This window comes from Tiliqua scincoides, chromosome 3, assembly GCF_035046505.1.
Source record: "Tiliqua scincoides isolate rTilSci1 chromosome 3, rTilSci1.hap2, whole genome shotgun sequence".
NCBI lineage: Eukaryota > Metazoa > Chordata > Lepidosauria > Squamata > Scincidae > Tiliqua > Tiliqua scincoides.
In genome coordinates, this window is record NC_089823.1 from 234,989,032 (window position 1) to 235,007,636 (window position 18,605).

The 18,605-nt window shown below is 49.0% G+C and overlaps 1 protein-coding gene across 1 annotated transcript; it reads left to right on the plus strand.

Moving 5' to 3' along the window:
• Window positions 1-17,234: 17,234 nt before the first annotated feature.
• On the plus strand, window positions 17,235-17,884 carry CAMK2N2 (calcium/calmodulin dependent protein kinase II inhibitor 2). Its single transcript, XM_066622469.1, has 2 exons — window positions 17,235-17,397; window positions 17,814-17,884. Exons 1-2 carry the CDS (start codon window positions 17,235-17,237, stop codon window positions 17,882-17,884), a joined length of 234 nt encoding a protein of 77 aa, XP_066478566.1.
• Window positions 17,885-18,605: the final 721 nt, after the last annotated feature.

Below are 18,605 nucleotides of genomic sequence, written 5' to 3' on the forward strand. Positions count from 1 at the left end.
CAGCCCAGACACCTTTAAAAGGGGATTGGACAGATTTCTGGAGGAAAGGTTCATCACAGGTTACAGGCCATAACGAGTATGTGTAACCTCCTGTTATTAGAAGTAGTCTATCTCTGAATTCAATTTGCAAGGGAGAGTACCAAGATGCAGGTCTCTTGTTGTCTTGTGTGCTTCCTGGGGTATCTGATGGGCCACTGTGAGATGCAGGAAACTGGATTAGATGGGACTTTGGCCTGATCCAGTGGGAATGTTCTTACATAATGCTGTTTAGCATATTGGACCAATGCCTATTGTCTCTTTTAAATAGAGGAGACACAGGTTGTGATCTCAGGCTCTCTCCAGGGCTTGTGTTTAGTAACTAGAATGGCAGCATCACCTGCACTATTTAAAGTGCTGGGTTTTGGTTTTTTATTTCTGATTTGCAGATTGTGTAAGGTTAAAATTGCACAAGTCAATTGCTGGCAAGATGTGAGTCAACTGTCTACAACTTAGCCCCTCAGGGTTTCAGAGAAGGGTCTTTCCTGGCCTTAGCCTGGAGATGCCAGGAATTGAATCTAGGCCCTCCTGCACACAAACCAGGTTCTGTATCACAGTGCTGCAGCTTCCCCCCAACATATAGGAAAGTGTTTGAACATTCAAAGCATGTCATGTAAATGCTGCTGATTATCCATGAAGGATAGAAACTTGGCAACTTTTTAAAAGTTAGGGCTCTATGCAAATAATTTGATTCTGCATTAATAATCATACAGGTATTTCTATACCGCCTTTCTTCATCCTCAGATTTCTCCTTAGACTTTATTCAAGGCGGTTTACATAGGCAGGCAAATTTAAATCCCCAAAGGGATTTTTACAATTTGAAAGAAGGTTTCTATCTTTCAAGAAACCACAACATTCAGGTGTTTCTTTCTTGATCTGGTCGCACATTCTGGCCTCCACCCTCCCACGCTCAGAGCAGATGGAATAGCTCAGCTCAGTTTGTCAGCTGCTTCAAGGTCGCACAGTGCCGGTGGCCTCGAACTGGCGACCTTTGGATGTTATCTTCAGGCAAATGGAGGCTCAACCCTCTAGACCAGACCTCCTGCCCATTAGGAACCTATTTTGTGGTCTATGGCATGGGTCTCCAAACCCCGGCCCTGAGCCAGATCCAGCCCACAGCCAGCCTCAATCCGGCCTGTGGCCAGCCTCTTGTCCCCTGAAAGCCTCTGGCCCACTTGGTCGAACATGATTGGAACTGTTCTCTGGTTGCATCTGGAGGGTGTTCTAAGGGCCAGAGAGTTTAAATGAATGAGCCCATTAATTCATTTATTCACTCATCTAAGTTCCATCTCTAATTTACTGATATAAATTTTATATTTAAATTTTTTTTCCAGCCAGATATTTGACGTGGCCCTCTCGCCAAAATGTTTGGAGACCCCTGGTCTACGGTATGATTGTAGCCATGCATATTCATGGATATTCTCCCCTCTGCATCAGTGCCAGAAGGGAGCTTTAACACATCCTTCAAAGGATTGCCCTTTCTCCCACCAGCACTGATTCTGCCTGAACTGAGAATGAAGTGCCTCTGGAAGAGCCATCCTGACATTTCTTGCCCTGAATGTTCAGTACAGGATCTGCAAGTTCTCTCTGCAGCTTGAATGCTGCAGGCAGCCCGTGCTAGTGTGGGCTGTGCCTTCTGTCCATCTCTTCCTGGTCTGATTGCTTTGCCTTGCAAGAATAGACTGACAGGATGTGCTCACTTGAGCTTGATGGTTGACAAATGGGAGAGAATTTAGATTGAAATATTTATCCAGTGGCAAAAGAAGGAGATGAACTGGCATAGCCTAGGCCCTAGACCAGGGGTGCTCAATAGGTGGATCGCGATCTACCGGTAGATCGCGAGGCAAAATGAGTAGATCGCGGAGCCCTGTCTCTCCAAACTGTTAATATGTCAATTTCGTCTAGTGACTAGACGAAACTGTCATATTTAGCTGACACTAAACTGACACTGAAACTGACACTTTAGCTGCTCTTCAGGCATGCAGCAACAAAACTGACGAAACTGACTAGACTCCAGCAGGGGCTCCATACATTAAAGGGGGTGTCTGTCAGACGCTTCCTTCCCCCCGGTAGATCTCCGGGCCTTGCTGGGTTTCAAAGTAGCTCTCGAGCCAAAAAAGCGTGAGCACCCCTGCCCTAGACCATCACTGTAGCCTGTTGCCTATTCCCATAGTTAGCTTTGAAAGGTGATGTTGTGGGCTGCATGAAAGCTAGAAGCCCCACAGCTTCAACAGCACCCTCATGCTCCCTTTGTACTGAGTGCTCAAGCATGCCAGAGAAAGCATTTGTACCCATTCTGCCGCTCACATTTTAAAAGGCTTCATTGCGGGTGCCTTGTCCAAAGCCCTCCCCTTAAATCCTGGCTTTCGTGCTGCCTGTCTAACTCTGCATACAGTATACACATGACAGGCAGAAGCCTCCTTGTATAAACAAAAGGGCCATGGACAGGAAGAATAAACAAGATGGTACAAATGCACGAGGGCCGAAGAGGGACCCAATAGGTCATGTACTAGTTCAACTGCCAGCCCCCAAATAGGATATCTGGAGCTAAAAAACTGGTGACTAAAATCACTAAAATATGCAAGGTGAACACCCTGCCTGGGATTGTCTTGAAAATCCTGAAGGAAGTCATTGACAGCAATAGTAGAGGAACCCTGCACCCTAACAGAGAAGCTACTGTATGCATGAAAATGGTGTTGGCATGCCTTAGCCAGCTGGCACAGTTCCTCCATTCTGATTCTGCAACCTGCATGTCCACCAGAGAGGCTAAACCACAGGTTGATGGACGTTATTAACCAGATCAGTGTGGCTGGCACCTGGCTGTGCTAGAACAATTGGCCAGGCAGAAAACACTGCCACCCCACCAAGTTTTTCCTCACACCTGCCTATTGATCAAGTTTGTCCATTTGACCATGGCCATTTGGGGAAAAGGACAGTCTTGATCCACCTGAATCCCATAGACAGGGGACTGCATTGAGAGGTTGCACATTTTGTTCCAGAACTTTCAGTCACTTATACATTGTCCAGACCATGGAGCCAAACAAACCCTTTTATATGAACCTTTCCAAAAAGGGTTAACTCTATGTGATTATTAGATCATCATTTGTCTTGCCATTGTTTTAAGTATTATATTTTTTTCCAACCTATCTTACATGTTTAATCAACAGTAAGCAACCAGGGCAGTATGTAATCAACGGGTAAAAACAATGAAATAGAGATACCACCATTGATGAAACATCATAAAATCATAGCAGCAGCAACTATCACTAGACAATAAAAATCAGCAAAACCCTAAAATGCCAACTGAAGGCAGCTACTCCTCTTACTGGAAGGCCAGGGCAAAGTAAAAGGTGGAATGGCACCCAAAGTACATCAGAGTGGATGGCAGGTGGCCTTCTCTGTGGAGTCCATTCCTTCAATGGACATGGCAAGGTACAGAGTAAGACAAGCCAACCCCTCACCTCTTACAGGTTCCTGCAAAGTGTTTTCAGTCTGTATCAACCATGGAGTTTGGGGAGAGAGAAAGAAGCAAAAATTACTGTGAAGGAAAGAACATAACAGTTTTGTGGAAACGTGGGGTTAATGACAACAGGTTAGGCTTCTTTCAGCTTTGTTTCCAGCCTGCCTTGCATCTCATAAACTCTGGATTGTTTCTGGATAGTGATACATTGTGAACATGCCCCCATTTAACTTTCTTTTTTCTTAAAGGAAACGCTGTGCTCAGTTTTCAAACCTTTCTTGTTGAGCTTAAGATCTACCTTGTTGCTGTCTTCTAAATCCTCACCAGTATGCACCCTTCTTTCGAACTGATGCTTGCAAATGGATGTCTCAAGCCAAAGGGCAATGGCTTCTCAAGTCTCAAACATGAAGATTCTGTTAACACAAGCCAAGACAGCACTGCCCTTCTCAGGCCACCGCACCACCACTTCCTTGAGTCATGTTCATTGCATGGTGGGATCAGCAACACTGGAATTCTCCCATTCCAATTAACAGCTCCAAATGCCACACCCACACACAGCAGATCAGAGCCACAATGAGGGAGACACCTCACACCCTAGTCTGTTTTCTTACCTGAAATGACACCATCAATCAATACCACCCAGAAAAAAAAAGATGCTAACCTCCTAAGCAATGAGTGGTCACTGGAAAAGGATACATTCACACAGTTAAATGCTGCTGTTTGGGTAGCAGGCTGGGAGAAAACTGTCTTTCATTGTGTCGACCCAATGTGCGGCGGCAGTGAAGAAGGCCAATTCTATGCTTGGGATCATTAGGAAGGGTATTGAGAACAAAACGGCTAATATTATAATGCCGTTGTACAAATCTATTGTAAGGCCACACCTGGAGTATTGTGTCCAGTTCTGGTCGCCACATCTCAAAAAAGACATAGCGGAAATGGAAAAGGTGCAAAAGAGAGCGACTAAGATGATTACGTGGCTGGGGCACCTTCCTTATGAGGAAAGGCTATGGCGTTTGGGCCTCTTCAGCCTAGAAAAGAGGCACCTGAGGGGGGACATGATTGAGACATACAAAATTATGCAGGGAGTGGATAGAGTGGATAGGGAGATGCTCTTTACACTCTCACATAATACCAGAACCAGGGGACATCCACTAAAATTGAGTATTGGGCGGGTTAGTACAGACAAAAGAAAATATTTCTTTACTCAGCATGTGATCGGTCTGTGGAACTCCTTGCCACAGGATGTGGTGCTGGCATCTAGCCTAGATGCCTTTAAAAGGGGATTGGACAAGTTTCTGGAGGAAAATTCCATTATGGGGTACGCCATGATATGTATGCGCAACCTCCTGATTTTAGAAATGGGTTATGTCAGAATGCCAGATGCAAGGGAGGGCACCAGGATGAGGTCTCTTGTTATCTGGTGTGCTCCCTGGGGCATTTGGTGGGCAGCTATGAGATACAGGAAGCTCGACTAAATGGGCGTATGGCCTGATCCAGTGGGGCTGTTCTTATGTTTCTGTTCTCTGCTCCAGGTGACTTGGAAGGTTGAACTGCAGGAGTCACAGGAAACAACTGTAAGGGCTGCTGGCCAAACATGGTCTTTTGTTAGGCAGATTCCTGGCTAATAGTCCAGGAGCCCTTATTCTGTATTGGCAACCTTCAGTCTCAAAAGACTCTGGTATCGCGCTCTGAAAAGTGGTTCTGGCACAGCGTCTAGTGTGGCTGAAAAGGCCAATCTGGGAGTGACAATCCCTTCCACAACGGGAGCAAGTGCGGTCTGTCCCTGGTCTGTCTCCCTGGCTATGGGCCTTCCTTCTTTGCTTCTTTGCCTCAGACTGTTGGCCAAGTATCTCTTCAAACTGGGAAAGGCCATGCTGCACAGCCTGCCTCCAAGCGGGCCGCTCAGAGGCCAGGGTTTCCCACTTGTTGAGGTCCACTCCTAAGGCCTTCAGATCCCTCTTGCAGATATCCTTGTATCACAGCTGTGGTCTACCTGTAGGGTGCTTTCCCTGCATGAGTTCTCCATAGAGGAGATCCTTTGGGATCCAGCCATCGCCCATTCTCATGACATGACCGAGCCAACGCAGGCATCTCTGTTTCAGCAGCGCATACATGCTAGGGATTCCAGCACATTCCAGGACTGTGTTGTTAGGAACTTTGTCCTGCCAGATGATGCCGAGAATGCGCCGGAGGCAGCACATGTGGAAAGCGTTCAGTTTCCTCTCCTGTTGTGAGCGGAGAGTTCATGACTCGCTGCAGTACAGAAGTGTACTCAGGACGCAAGCTCTGTAGACCTGGATCTTGGTATGTTCCGTCAGCTTCTTGTTGGATCAGACTCTCTTTGTGAGTCTGGAAAACATGGTAGCTGCTTTGCCGATGCGTTTGTTTAGCTCAGTATCGAGAGAAAGAGTGCTGAGGTATTCAATCTGTGCATCCCAACTCCCTAGTGAGGTGTGACTAGCTCCAGTCCCCAGGCATCTTGGGGGAGAAGAGGTGACCACAGCTGCCCTACTTTGCTCTACTGCAGGTGCTGCCTCCTGACTTGCTGCTTTTCCAAGGCTGAGAACGAGGTGGGTGGGGCAGCATGGGATGGGGAGGTGGTGGGGGGAGGTGGGAGAGAAGGCTGGCTGGGCAGCAGCAGCAGCAAAGGTGCTGCATCTCATCAGCACAGGGCGAGCTCCTGGCAGGCTTCAAACTGGGAGGGAAGCCTGACCTAGAGAGAGCAGCCAAGTGCTTTCCTCAGCTTGGGAAAGAGGGAGCCCAGCCTGCTCTTGGGGGGGTCCAAATGCCCAGCCTGCATCCCTCTGTCTTGCCTGGGGGGAATAGGGGTGGCATCTGCATGTTGGGGTGTTAGCAGCCCCCATCTACTTTGGGGGGGGGTGTTGTAATCTTGCTGGGTGTGGCTGCAAACCTATCCACACTTTCCTGGGAGTAAGCCCCTTTGACTAAAATGGGACTTCCTTCTGAGTAGACCTACATAGGCTTGGGGTCTGTGTCAGGTTAACCAAGGATCCTCACCTTTCTCTTTTTCCTCCTTCTTCAAAAAGGAAAAAAAAACCCCAATCTTGATGGCTTTGTCTCCAAAAATTGATTAAAAAATAAAAACACCCATTCTTTTTCAGCCACCCCCCTTTTTCCTCCTGCCTCCTTTTGAGGGGAGGGGTTACTTCCCATGTTAGCTGCTATTATAACACAAAGGCACAATCCAAGCTAGGTCTACTCAGAAGTAAGTCTTATTGTGTTCAATGGGACCTACTCCCAGGAAAGTGAGATTAGGGTTGCAGCCAAACAGTCTCTGGGTCTCAGTTTGCATCAGTTTGCAATTAGCAGATACACACAAAACAAAGTCTTCCCCTCCCCCAGCAAATTCATCACTTCCCCCCCCTCCCTTTCCAAAACCCTCCAGGTGTGCTGCTAACAAACTCAGGGCACAATCCTAACCAGGTCTGCTCAGAAGTAAGTCCTGCTTTGTTCAATGGGGCTTACTCTCAAGTAAGTGTGGTTAGGATTGCAGCCTCAGAGTGCTGGCAGCTGGTTTTTTTGTTTTGTTTCTAGTTTATAATTATAACACCTTCACCCCCATTTCGGGGGTAACTGAGGTGAGGTGTTGTAATGGGGAGCCGTGGCCAATGGCCACAAGGATCAGGGGACCCATGGGCTGGAAAAGTTTGAGAACCACTGCCTTAATGGGAGATCATGGCTGAGAGATATGCAGAGATGGTTCTGGAAGGAACAATTGTTAGTGAAGCTGGAAGGTGGTGTCTGAAAGTGAAAGAAACTGCAATTGAGCAGCTGCTGGTAGAGAACAGAGAGGCCCTCTTCTTTACAATAGTTAGGCACTCTGTCCCCCTTTGTATCTGGTAACCCTAGGCATGGGCTTCTGGAAGGGTCTTCCTTATATAAGAAAGGAGGGGTGTAATCATGGTCAGGGCAAACATAAGAACAAAAAACGAGAAGCATCATGAGGTTCTCAGCACATACCGCCCTCCTTCGCACCTGAATGCCTTCCATAAGAATTGTGCTTCTTGCTGTTTTTTGCTTATAGTTATTATCTGTGACTTTAATTTTAAACTGATTGTAAATCACTTTGGGGAACACAGGAAGAAAAGCAGCACTCTTGCTGCCACTGTCCAATAGGGCACCGTCGACTAGCACAGCGCTTGACAGAATGAAAAGGCAGGTCCCTGACCCAGCCTGACAGAGACACAACAGAGGAGGCAAGCAAAAGGGGTGAGGGAAGCAGGCACCAGGAAGACCTAGACAAGAAGAGGTGGTCACTTACATATCTGGTATGCTCAATTAGGTGTAGAATGGGGACTGGGAGGCAGGCTCCACCAAAAAGGTAGGCTTTGAGGAGAAACCTGAAGGAAATAAGGGCAGTGGCATCCTGAAGGGATTGTTCCAGGTGTGGAGGCAGCAGGGGAGAAGGGCAGGGATGTTGGAGGGAGCAAGAGACACCCATGGACAGCTGGGTGATGGAGCTGGAGGAATACAGCTCACAGACAGGAATGTTTCAGGCCATGAGAGGGGAGAGATGGGAGGCAATGCCATGGAGGCTTTAAAGGGGAGAAGCTTAAGCAGGAAGTGGGCAGGAAGCCAGTGCAGGTATTTAAGGAGGGTTGTGGCATTACTGGAGCAACAAGGGAGGTGGATGGGACCTGACTACAGCTCTCTCAGCCCAATCCTATTTGGGCCTGTCGTCAATGGAACTCGTGTGCTGCTGAAGCACCAGTGGGAAGGCTGGAGGATCCCCCATGCTGGATGATCACAAATTGGATGGCAGGGGAGGCAGGCAGTGGTGTAGCTAAAGGAGTGCAGGGGGTAGCAGTTGCACTGGGCATCAAGTTTTAGGGGGGCAACAAGCTGAGCTTGACACTAGTGACCAAAATTGTGAAAATCTTGGTATGTATGAATAATACCATCATGTTGTATATCATTGGAAAGGTAATATAATGCAGAATGCAATGAAACAAACTGCACTGGAATATGTTTTCTATCAAAAGTTATGGCCAATTAACCAGAAAATGCAAACACAACTGTCTTGTGGAACAAAAAGTGTATTTGCTCAAGTCCAAACTGACCTAAGAGACTGTTCTGAGTGCCAATGAGATGTTATTATGATACAGCATGGAACCAATAACTTTTTATTTATTTATTAAATTTGATTTTTGTCATGCGGGGGGGCTACAAAATCTTCTTTGACCCCACGCAGCAGATAGATGCCTTAGCTATGCCACTGAGGCAGCAGAACAAGTGGGTGGTAAATTGCTGGGGGGGGGGGAGGCAGGCTCGTCCCAATTTTCACTTTTTTTAAAAGCCTGGGTGTGATGTCACTTCCGGTTGTGACATCACTTCCGGGGCAACATTTTGAGCTTGGCACCGGGCTGCACGATCATTAGCTACGCCACTGGAGGCAGGATGAAATGAGGAGGACTGAATGAGGCTGAGATGGGGGGGGGGGTGGATTGGGTCTAGAAAAGGGTGAGTGTGGTGGCAGCAGTGGCCATCAAATCCTAGCCCCCTTTTTGAACCCAAACCCATGGCATGGGTCTATGTGGACCTGCACCAGCAAATTTTCTAGTGTAGGTCCAAGTAGACCCCTCTGCGCTTTGGAGGCTTACCCAGAGGAGACCTCTGCAATCCCCCCCCTTCCCACAGGGTGCAGTAATAACATTGGCATTGCCGCATTGCCAGGGAGGAAAGAATAGAATTGGAGTGAAAGTGTTGCATCCTAACAGGAGGCTGAACTGCATAGGTGCACATGGGGAAAGGGGTCTAATGGGGTTGACCTTTGCATTGGTGGAGGAAATGCTATTTCCTATCAGGCATCAGGCCTGCTCTTTTCTCAAAACCATGACACATCCATACAGTGCCATCCATTCTCCCTTTGTCCCTCTCATACAGCCATGGCATTGAACATTTCTGCTACCTCCACCTTCAGCCTTTTGCTCAAGCTTCTGAAGAAGCCCCTTTGATTTATGATCAGTGTTTCAAACAAAGAAAAGTATTTCGCTCTCAGAACTCTATCCAGTTTTTCGTCTCTTCACCCTGCGCATTTCATAACCGGTCAGCAAGAGGGAGAAAAAATGAGCTGTAATCAAAGGAGACCCAGATTCTCAGGAGGCTACAATCGACTTTTCATTCTTTTTGTACCTTTTGCTTGCAGGAATGAATAAGAAATAAAATGAAATAAAATAAAATGTATTCTCAATGACACTGTTTGAGGAGACACTCTTTGGTAGAAGAAGGCAGGAAGGTTAAAGGACAAATCTCAACAGGGTGGCTAGTTCCCAAGCCTATAAATATAAAAATATTTCACTGTTTCATTTTTAAAATGAAGTATTAATAACAGAATCTTTACACTGGAAGAATCACAACTGTAGGAGGCCTCTCTCTCTCTCTCTCTCTCTCTCCCTCTGTGTGCGCGCACGTGCACATTAAGAATATTTTTAGTTCAAAGAAGAATGACTCAAGGTGGGTAGCAAACAAAAAAATTAAAACAATTAAAAACACTTATAAAAGTAAACACAAGAGTAACTAACAAGATCCCAAGCATCACAAATATTGCAATAAAAAGAACATAAGAAGAGCCCTGCAGGATCAAGCCCAGGACCTATCTAGTCCAGATTCCTGTATCTCACAGTGGCCCACCAGGTGCCTCAGGGAGCACAAAAGACAAGAGACCTGCATCCTGATGCCCTCCCTTGCACCTGGCCTTCTGAGGTAACCTAATTCTAAAACCAGGAGGTTGCAGGTACTCATCATGGCTTGTAACCTGGGATGCACTTTTCCTCCAGAAATCTGTTCAATGCCCTTTTAAAGGCATCCAGTTCAGATGCCTTGCCATATCCTGTGGCAAGGAGTTCCACAAATTAAATACACCCCAGGTAAAGAAATATTTTCTTTTGTTTGTTCTAACTCTCCCAACACTCAACTTTAGTGGATGTCCCCTGGTTCTGGTGTTGTGTGAGAGGGAAAAGTACATCCCTCTATCTACTTTCAATCCTATGCATAATTTTGTATGTCTCAATCATGTTCCCCCTCAGGTACCTTTTTTCTAGGCTGAAGAGGCCCAAACACTGTAGCCTTTCCTCATAGGGAAGGTACCAAAGCCCAGTAATCATTTTAGTCACTCTCTTTTACACCTTTTCCATTTCCACCATGTCCTTTTTGAGATATGGCAACCAGAACTGGACACAATACTCCAAGTGTGGCCTTATCATTGATTTGTACAACAGCATTATAATATTAGCTGTTTTGTTCTCAATACCTTTCTAATGATTCCAAGCATAGAATTGGCCTTCTTCACTGCCACCGCACACTGGGTCGACACTTTCATCAACCTGTCCACCACCACCCCAAGATCTCTCTCCTGATCTCACAGACAGCTCAGAACCCATTAGCCCAGTGGTTCTCAAACTGGTGGGTCACGACCCACCAGTTTGTGTAATACTTCCCCATCCCTTTAAGGGGTGGGGGAAGGGGTTGGAGGCAGCTAATGGGGGTGAGGTGGGGTGCTTTGCACTTACTTCAAGAAGGCAGGGGTGCAGCAGGCTGCAGGAGGTGCGGGGAGCCCTGCACAGCCCTCCCCGAGGCTTGGAATGTTTGCTAAAAGTGGGGATGAGGCACTTTCGTTTTGCAGGAGGTGCTTTGTGCCCCCTTATAGCGAACGTTCCAAGCCCCGGGGAGCGCTGTACAGGGCTGCGCAGGGCTCCCCGCACCTCCTGTAGCCTGCTGCAGCCCTGCCTTCTTGAAGTAAGTGCAAAGCGCCCCCCCTTAGCGACATGATCCTGGGGATCACATTGCTGCCCTAGCCCCTCCCCTGCAAGAACTTATGGAATTACAAACTTACAAACTCCCTCAAAGTTTGAGAACCTCTGCATTAGCCTATATGTGAAGTTTTGATGTTTTGCCCCATGTGCATTACTTTACACTTACATTGAAATGCGTCTCCCGTTTTGCTGCCATGCTCCTAGTTTCGAGATAACTTCCTAGAGCTCTTCACAATCTCTTCTGGTCTTCACCACCTGGAAAAGTTTAGTGTTGTTGTTGCTTATTCCTGTCTCCAGGTCAATTATGAACAGGTTGAAAAGCACGGGTCCCGGGACAGATCCTTGAGGCACCTTTTTCACCTCCTCTTTTCACCCCTCTCTATTGTGAAAATTGCCTATTGACAAGAGAATAAGAAAAAAATTCAACCAATATGCAAGTCAAACGTCCACCCGAACAAAAACAGTTCCCAGAAGGCAGCAGAATGGAGAAAATCATATGGCCTTGTAAGCGGCCCTTTCTGCTCGTTATCAGAGCCATTCTGGGCAACAACAGTGGCGCTGTTGCTGCCCATAATGGCTCTGATCGTGAATGGGAAGGGCTGCTTACATGGCACATTGTGGTACCTGAAGTACTTACCATCCATCTGCGCCCTCCCCCGTAGCTGGTTTTGAGGAGGGATATTAAGGAAAAGAGAGAGCTGACAGTTCTGGGAAGGCGTTCCAAGGGAAACTTTTAACAAATACTATTGTAATCAGGTATACTGTATGTGTCAATAAATGTCAGACAAGCATCCACGTGGCCTGAAATGTCATCATTTTGTATTTGACAGGTGGAAATGGAAGTGCTGCAGATTGAGTGCTGCAGATTGCACTTCCTCCCTCAGGAAGTGCAAGGCCCAATTCCACAGGGTCCTTGCAGGACCCCCCCCCCCCCCGCCCAACCAGCTGCATGGCCCCCTTACTTATCATGATGAGTAGCAGTGGCCCGGGCCGGCACAGCACTGGGTACCAGCACAGCATCCAGATATAAGTTGGTGGTGGTGTGCTGACATCATTGCGTCATCGTCAACTGCCCCTGCACACAAGGCCACCCACCTGACAGGGGCTCTGAGGACATGGTGGTAACAGTAGGGGCTTTAGTTCAAGAGTTTTCCTGATCATCTTCGTCATCGTCCAGTCTTTCTCTCTTGCTGCATAAGGCCTGATTCATCGCTCTGCTGCTTTTGTGTTTGGAGCATTTGATGCTTCACAAAAAGATTTCACAAAGAACAGCTGGCTTGCCCATCTCTGACATTAAAAAATGGCCTCAAGTTGAAAGCCTCAATGCTGTTAATTTCATTCTTGGACATGTGTTTCTATCCAAAGGAACAGTTGCTAAAGGCATGTCATAGACAATGCCAGAGAAATGCTTTTAAGACCCTCCACTTCTTTTTTCCCTTTTTTCTTATCTAAAAATGTACAACTCAAAGTGGAAAACATGGACAATTTAACATCAAAAATAGAAGTTCCCAAAACATTTGAAGCTACAACAACTTTTCACCAAAAAAGGAAGAAACGGGAACATTGTCATTATCAGTCACATTTTACACATACTTGCAAATCGCAGGAGTAATCACAGGATAATTAGCAACCGCAGTATCTGATTTTTGAATAGCCTCAGGGCTGGAGGCAATGAGGTATCTGATTTTTCTATCATCCTTTGGCAACCCACCAAAAATCAGGTCTCGACCCACCAGTGGGTCCCAACCCACAGTTTGGGAACCACTATCCTCAGGGGGAAAAAAGGACATCTGCTCACCCTGTGCATGTTCTGCCAGCACCAGCTGCTGAAAAGCATATGTAAAGTGCTGGACACCAGAGCAATCTGCTGGCATGCCATCGGGAAGGCCAGAGTCTTCCAGCACATGCATGTGGACTGCAGAAGGCCCTCCAGATCAAGTAAGGGGACATCCACTAAAATTGAGTGTTGGGAGAGTTAGAACAGACAAGAGAAAATATTTCTTTACTCAGCATGTGGTTGGTCTGTGGAACTCTTTGCCACAGTATGTGGTGACGGCATCTGGCCTGGACGCCTTTAAAAGGGGATTGGACAAGTTTCTGGAGGAAAAATCCATTATGGGGTACAAGCCATGATGTGTATGCGCAACCTCCTGATTTTAGAAATGGGCTATGTCAGAAGGCCAGATGCAAGGGAGGGCACCAGGATGAGGTCTCTTGTTATCTGGTGTGCTCCCTAGGGCATTTGGTGGGCTGCTGTGAGATACAGGAAGCTGGACTAGATGGGCCTATGGCCTGATCCAGTGGGGCTGTTCTTATGTTCTTATGTAAAAGTTCCCCCCTTGCATGACAGTGCCAGACAGTTCTGATAGATAACATATTGAGTAGATACTCAAGTATAGTACATATAATTTTTGCCAAGTAATCCAGCTCCAATTCCCACTTCGTCTTATCTCCGGGTCAATCAGAGGGCAGAGCCTTTCAACTCTGAACAGTTTCCTTCTCAGCTCTGAAGTTTCCTTTCTCCACTCAGCTGAGGCAGGCACCTCCTTAGCCCAGGAAAATATAGTAATTTTTCTGGGAAATTCCAGCCAAAGTTAACCTTTTATTCTCCTTCCTTCTGCTGCAGTCTGGTTCTGCTTGGCAAATGCTTGCAAAGCAGGTCTGTTTTTGGAAACACCAGGATGGGACCCTCCTTCCCAGGCTAGAGTTCAGTGCACCATTACTTAAGAATAACACCCATGGAAAGCAGTAGGTCTACTTCTGAGTAAAAAGAGTTGCAAATATTGGATCTCTCTGATGTGAATTGAATTGCACACTCTCAGTTATGTATTATGGGTTGTATGTTGTATGTAGAACTTCTGGCTTAACACACCAGACACCTTAAAGGTGGATTTGATTCATGGTTCTCCTGCAGGGGTCCCCAACCCTTTTCACTTGCATATCCCTTGGCAGCCCATTTCCATAAATTGTACTCTTCCTATTAGCAAAATGTTGTAATTAATAATACAAGCCCTCATCTCCTCCATATGAAAGCCCAAACTTCATGTATTCATCACATATTTTCTCTTTTCATCTGTTTGAAGAACCGAAGACTCTGCCTTTGCACTGTTTTGCACTAGAAGTGTGCTGAGAAATTCTGGGTGATTGATCACTTTCCATATTATGTTTCAGCTTTTTTACTGTGCTGGTTTTCAATCACTGGTTCATAGATGAATTGATGACCAAAAACTAGCTATTGGTGGGGCTTTCACAGCCAACTAGCTACCTCCCTTCCTGTCTTGCAGGTCCTTGCAAGGCATTCTGGAGCACAACCTGCCTTTTTTTTTTTTGGCCATTTTTCCATTCTTTTTCAAGTACCCCTAAGGTCCTGTTGTCCCTGGGAGTACATGAATAGCAGGTTGGGAACCACTGTTTTACTGGTATGTAGTTTACAGTGCACTTACTCTGATAGTGTTTACAAAAAGGTGAAGACCAGAATTTAAAAAGAATAAAAATGTATCTTTTGATCTTTTACTATGTTTTTAATAAATTAGAGACTACAGTTCTTAGGTAACAATTAGTGGTAGGTTATTTTTCAGGATCTGGCCTTGGGAAAATCAGACAAACCTATAGTCAGACAACCCCCTAAGTTTAACACCCGCCTTATCCGAGGGTCATAGAAAATTCCACGATTGTTGGCTCAAAACCTGCCCTCAACTTATCTGTGGGTTCGATTTATGGGCGAATGTCTGCGGTATTTCATGTCACTTATTTCTTTATGAGAACTTTGGGCTAGTCAAGTTACTTAGCAGTACTCCTGGATACTTAACATCCTTTTTTTCCCTTGCAGAGTGAAATTATTGACTATTGTGGACACCCCAGTGAAGAGTATCAAATCCTGATAGCTGATGATTATCTACAGGCAAACAGAATTCCTTATGGAGTGCACAATCCTGGAAAGACAGGTATTTTATAATGAAATGCCTGTGTTTTGTATGACTGTTTGTTCTATTCATATGTTTGATCTACTGTTATTTCCCAGTGAGGGGAGAACCTGCAAGAGTCACTTCTCTTCAGCCTGCAGGCATTGAGCGTGTGTGTGTTTTGGTTTCAGTTTTGTCTCATGGCAGTGGACTAGCTGTCCAGATGGACTAGATCAGTGGTTCTCGCACATTTAGCACCAGGACCCACTTTTTAGAATGAGAATCTGTCAGGACCCACCAGAAGCGATGTCATGACCAGAAGTAACATCATCAAGCAGGAAAATTTGTAACAATCCTAGGTGGCAATCCTACCCACACTTACCCAGGAGTAAGTCCCATTTACTATCATTGTTAAAAGAATACCCATAGTAACTTGTTTAAAGTACAGGTCTGTAACATCTCCCCAAATGCAGTCACACACCACGGTAGCATCATCTAATATATTAAAAATAAAATATTGAAATGAATGGGGACCCACCTGAAATTGACTCACGACCCACCTAATGGGTCCCAACCCACAGTTTGAGAAACACTGGACTAGATGTCATGGTGGGAGAAGACTAGGAAGTCTTGTCACACCAAGCTGCATATCTAAACTGGTTGGAAGAGTTTGGGATGGGAAGGGAGTGAGTAAGAATAAGGCACTGGGCATTATTGCCCTGGATCAGCAGGTAGTTGCTAGAAGTGCCCCCCCCCTTCCAGGATGTGGCTGCAATGGCTCTTAATGGCCTCTCAATGGCTGCAAGTGGGAAACTGGATGCTGGACTAGATGGGTCTTGGGCCTGATTCAGTTCTTCTGTTCCTCTGGGCCTGGTCTATTTGAAACTTTGTGTGTGCTGCATACCCAGAAAATGTGACAGATATGCACAACAAATGTGTGCTTTCCAGCAGAAAGTGTCCTCCCAGTCCTTACACTAATAGACTGGGATCTCCAGTAGTGAATAATTCATGGCTGCATTTCATAATCCTGAACCTGGGAGTTAATCACCCGGCTGGGCGGTCAGTCACTGCTGAACGTGTGTGGCGCCAGAAATGGGTGGATTTGCCATTCAATCCTGCAGGGTTCCCATGATAGCACAGCAAACAGGATCCAGGAGATGGGTGGAACCGGGGCTGACCTTACAGCTACAGGAAGCAGCAGATTCCAGCAGGGACACCATTCTGCCCTCTTGCCTCCCATGTCCACCTCTGGGTGGGATTTTACAACTGACTCCAGACTGGGGTGGGGTGTTTTGCCCTCCATAGCAGGTGTGCAGACACCACCTGGGACTGTCAACAGTGGTTCCTTTCATTGGGGGGGGGGGAGTTCAAGTGTGCCTAGTTCCTGCACCCCCATCTGAGGAACCTCTTCCCTAAGCACAAGTGTGGGTGTGTGGGGGGGGGGGGGCGGAGACGGAGAGATGGAAACGCTCTGCTATAGAAAAGCAGGAAGGGGGAAAGTCCAGCTCAGTATCCATGCCTCCCGGCGCCCCTGGACGGAGCCTTGGGGTGCCCCCGGCTCAGACCAAGCTGGGCTGCTGACGGGGGGGGGGGGTTGTGTTTCTCGGTGGTTGCGCACAAGAGAACACAGGACGCCTGCCTGGGAGGGCCGGGGCTCGGCGGCGCCCAAGGGTTCCCCCGGGGGATCTGCAGCGCAGGGCGGTGGGACCTTCCAGGCCACGCTCCGGGCGCCTGATGGGCTGCCGAAGGACCCCCCCCCCCGCCCGCCCGCGCGCGGCGCTTCGGCTGCAGCCTGCTTGTCATTCCGTCCTCGCCGCCACGCAGGGCGGGGAGGGGAGGGGAGGCCCTTCCCCGGGCGGGCCCGCGCTCGGCCCCGGATGCATGACTTCATCCTTCCGCCCGGGTTTCCTTTATGATGTAGGGCTCTCCCCAGCGCTCCGCTCAGACGCCGCTCAGGCTGCTGGACGTCGCACTCCTCGCCCGCCCGCCCCTTGCCTGCCTGCCTGCCTGCCTGCCTGCGTCCCTCCGCTCCTGCACACGCCGAGGACTCGCCCGCCCGCCAGCATGTCCGAGATCCTGCCCTACAGCGACGAGAAGGTGGCCCGCTATGGCCCCGACGCCGAGGTCGGCGAGATCTCCTTCAGCTGCCGCCTGCAGGACACCAACTCCTGGGGCAACCAGGCCAAGCGGCCCCCCAAGCTGGGCCAGATCGGCAGAGCCAAGCGAGGTGAGCTGGGAGGGGGGAAGCCCTCTCGCCGCCCCGCGGAGCTCGCCCCTTCCAGGGGAGCAGAGCCGGCTCGCCTTGCCCCCCGACGTACCCCGCCCTCTCGTTCCCCACCGGCAGCAGCCAGCCAGCCAGCCAGCCGGGCTCCTCTCCGGCTCCGCTTCCCCCTTCCCGACCCCGTCTCCCGCTCCGTGGGCGCCCGCGTGCCCTGCCGCTCCGGCTCCCCTGCCCGCTCTCCCGGGCACCGTCTGGGCCTGGAGGGAGCCCATTCCCCGGAGCGGGTCTCAGCGCCAGGTGCTGCCCGGGAGTCGTCCCCGCCGGTCCCGGGGAGGGAGTGGGGAGGGGGGCGAGCCTGCCTGCCTGCCTGCCTGCCTGCCCGCCCGCTGACGGCGCCTTTGTTCTTCCCCCTCTGCCCGCAGTGGTGATCGAGGACGACAGAATAGACGAGGTGCTGAAGGGGATGACGGGCAAGTCGCCCTCCGGGGTATAGACCGCGCCGACGGCCGCAGACGAGCCCCGGATCCGGAGGCACTTTGGCTGTGCATGTTTGGTGGGACTGTGGACGGCGAGGAGAGAAGGAAGGAGATGAGGCTGCTGGCAACACCCTCCACCCCCGCCCAGACCGACCCCACCCCGAGAGGGAACGACTGACGGGGCCTCGCACCCTCCTCCGCACCCACCCGGGACGCCCAGACCGCGTCCCCCGCCTCGCTGACGCCCAGCCCCGGAGCGCACCTGCAGCGCCCCTCGAGAAGCCGCTTCCTGGGCGGCCTTCGGGAGCTGTCCGTTTCAGCACCGCTGGGCGCGCGGAGCCGTCCGTTTCAGCACCTTCCTCGCTCGGGATGTTTGGCCCCTCGGCCCCCTCTCGGGGGCGCTGCGCCCGCTTCTCCTGCGCTTCCCCACCCGCTCCTCCGACGCGGCGGCGGCAGCTGCCAGCCCCCTCTTTGTTCTGGACAACCCCATGCCACCACCCGAAGGTGCTGTTCCTCCGAGAGCCACGGGACGCCCAGCGCTCCCCAGTTTCAGGGTGGGGGGGGTCTCCTTTAGTGATGCACTTTACACTTCCACTTTGGGGGGGTAGCTGTGTAGCTGACATCCGCATCGACATCGAGAAACACACACACCCTCACGTAGACAGGCGCGCACTTCTCTAAATATACCCAGCTCCTTGTGTTTGCACTCATCCCTTATGTATATCAAACTGACAACAA

What these genes read in the sequence shown, in the direction of transcription:
- CAMK2N2 (XM_066622469.1), top strand. Translation starts at nt 17,235, where the DNA reads ATGTCCGAGATCCTGCCCTACAGCGACGAGAAGGTGGCCCGCTATGGC. An exon ending in GATCGGCAGAGCCAAGCGAG is followed by an intron (nt 17,398 to 17,813) that starts GTGAGCTGGGAG and finishes CTCTGCCCGCAG; the next exon opens with TGGTGATCGAGGACGACAGA.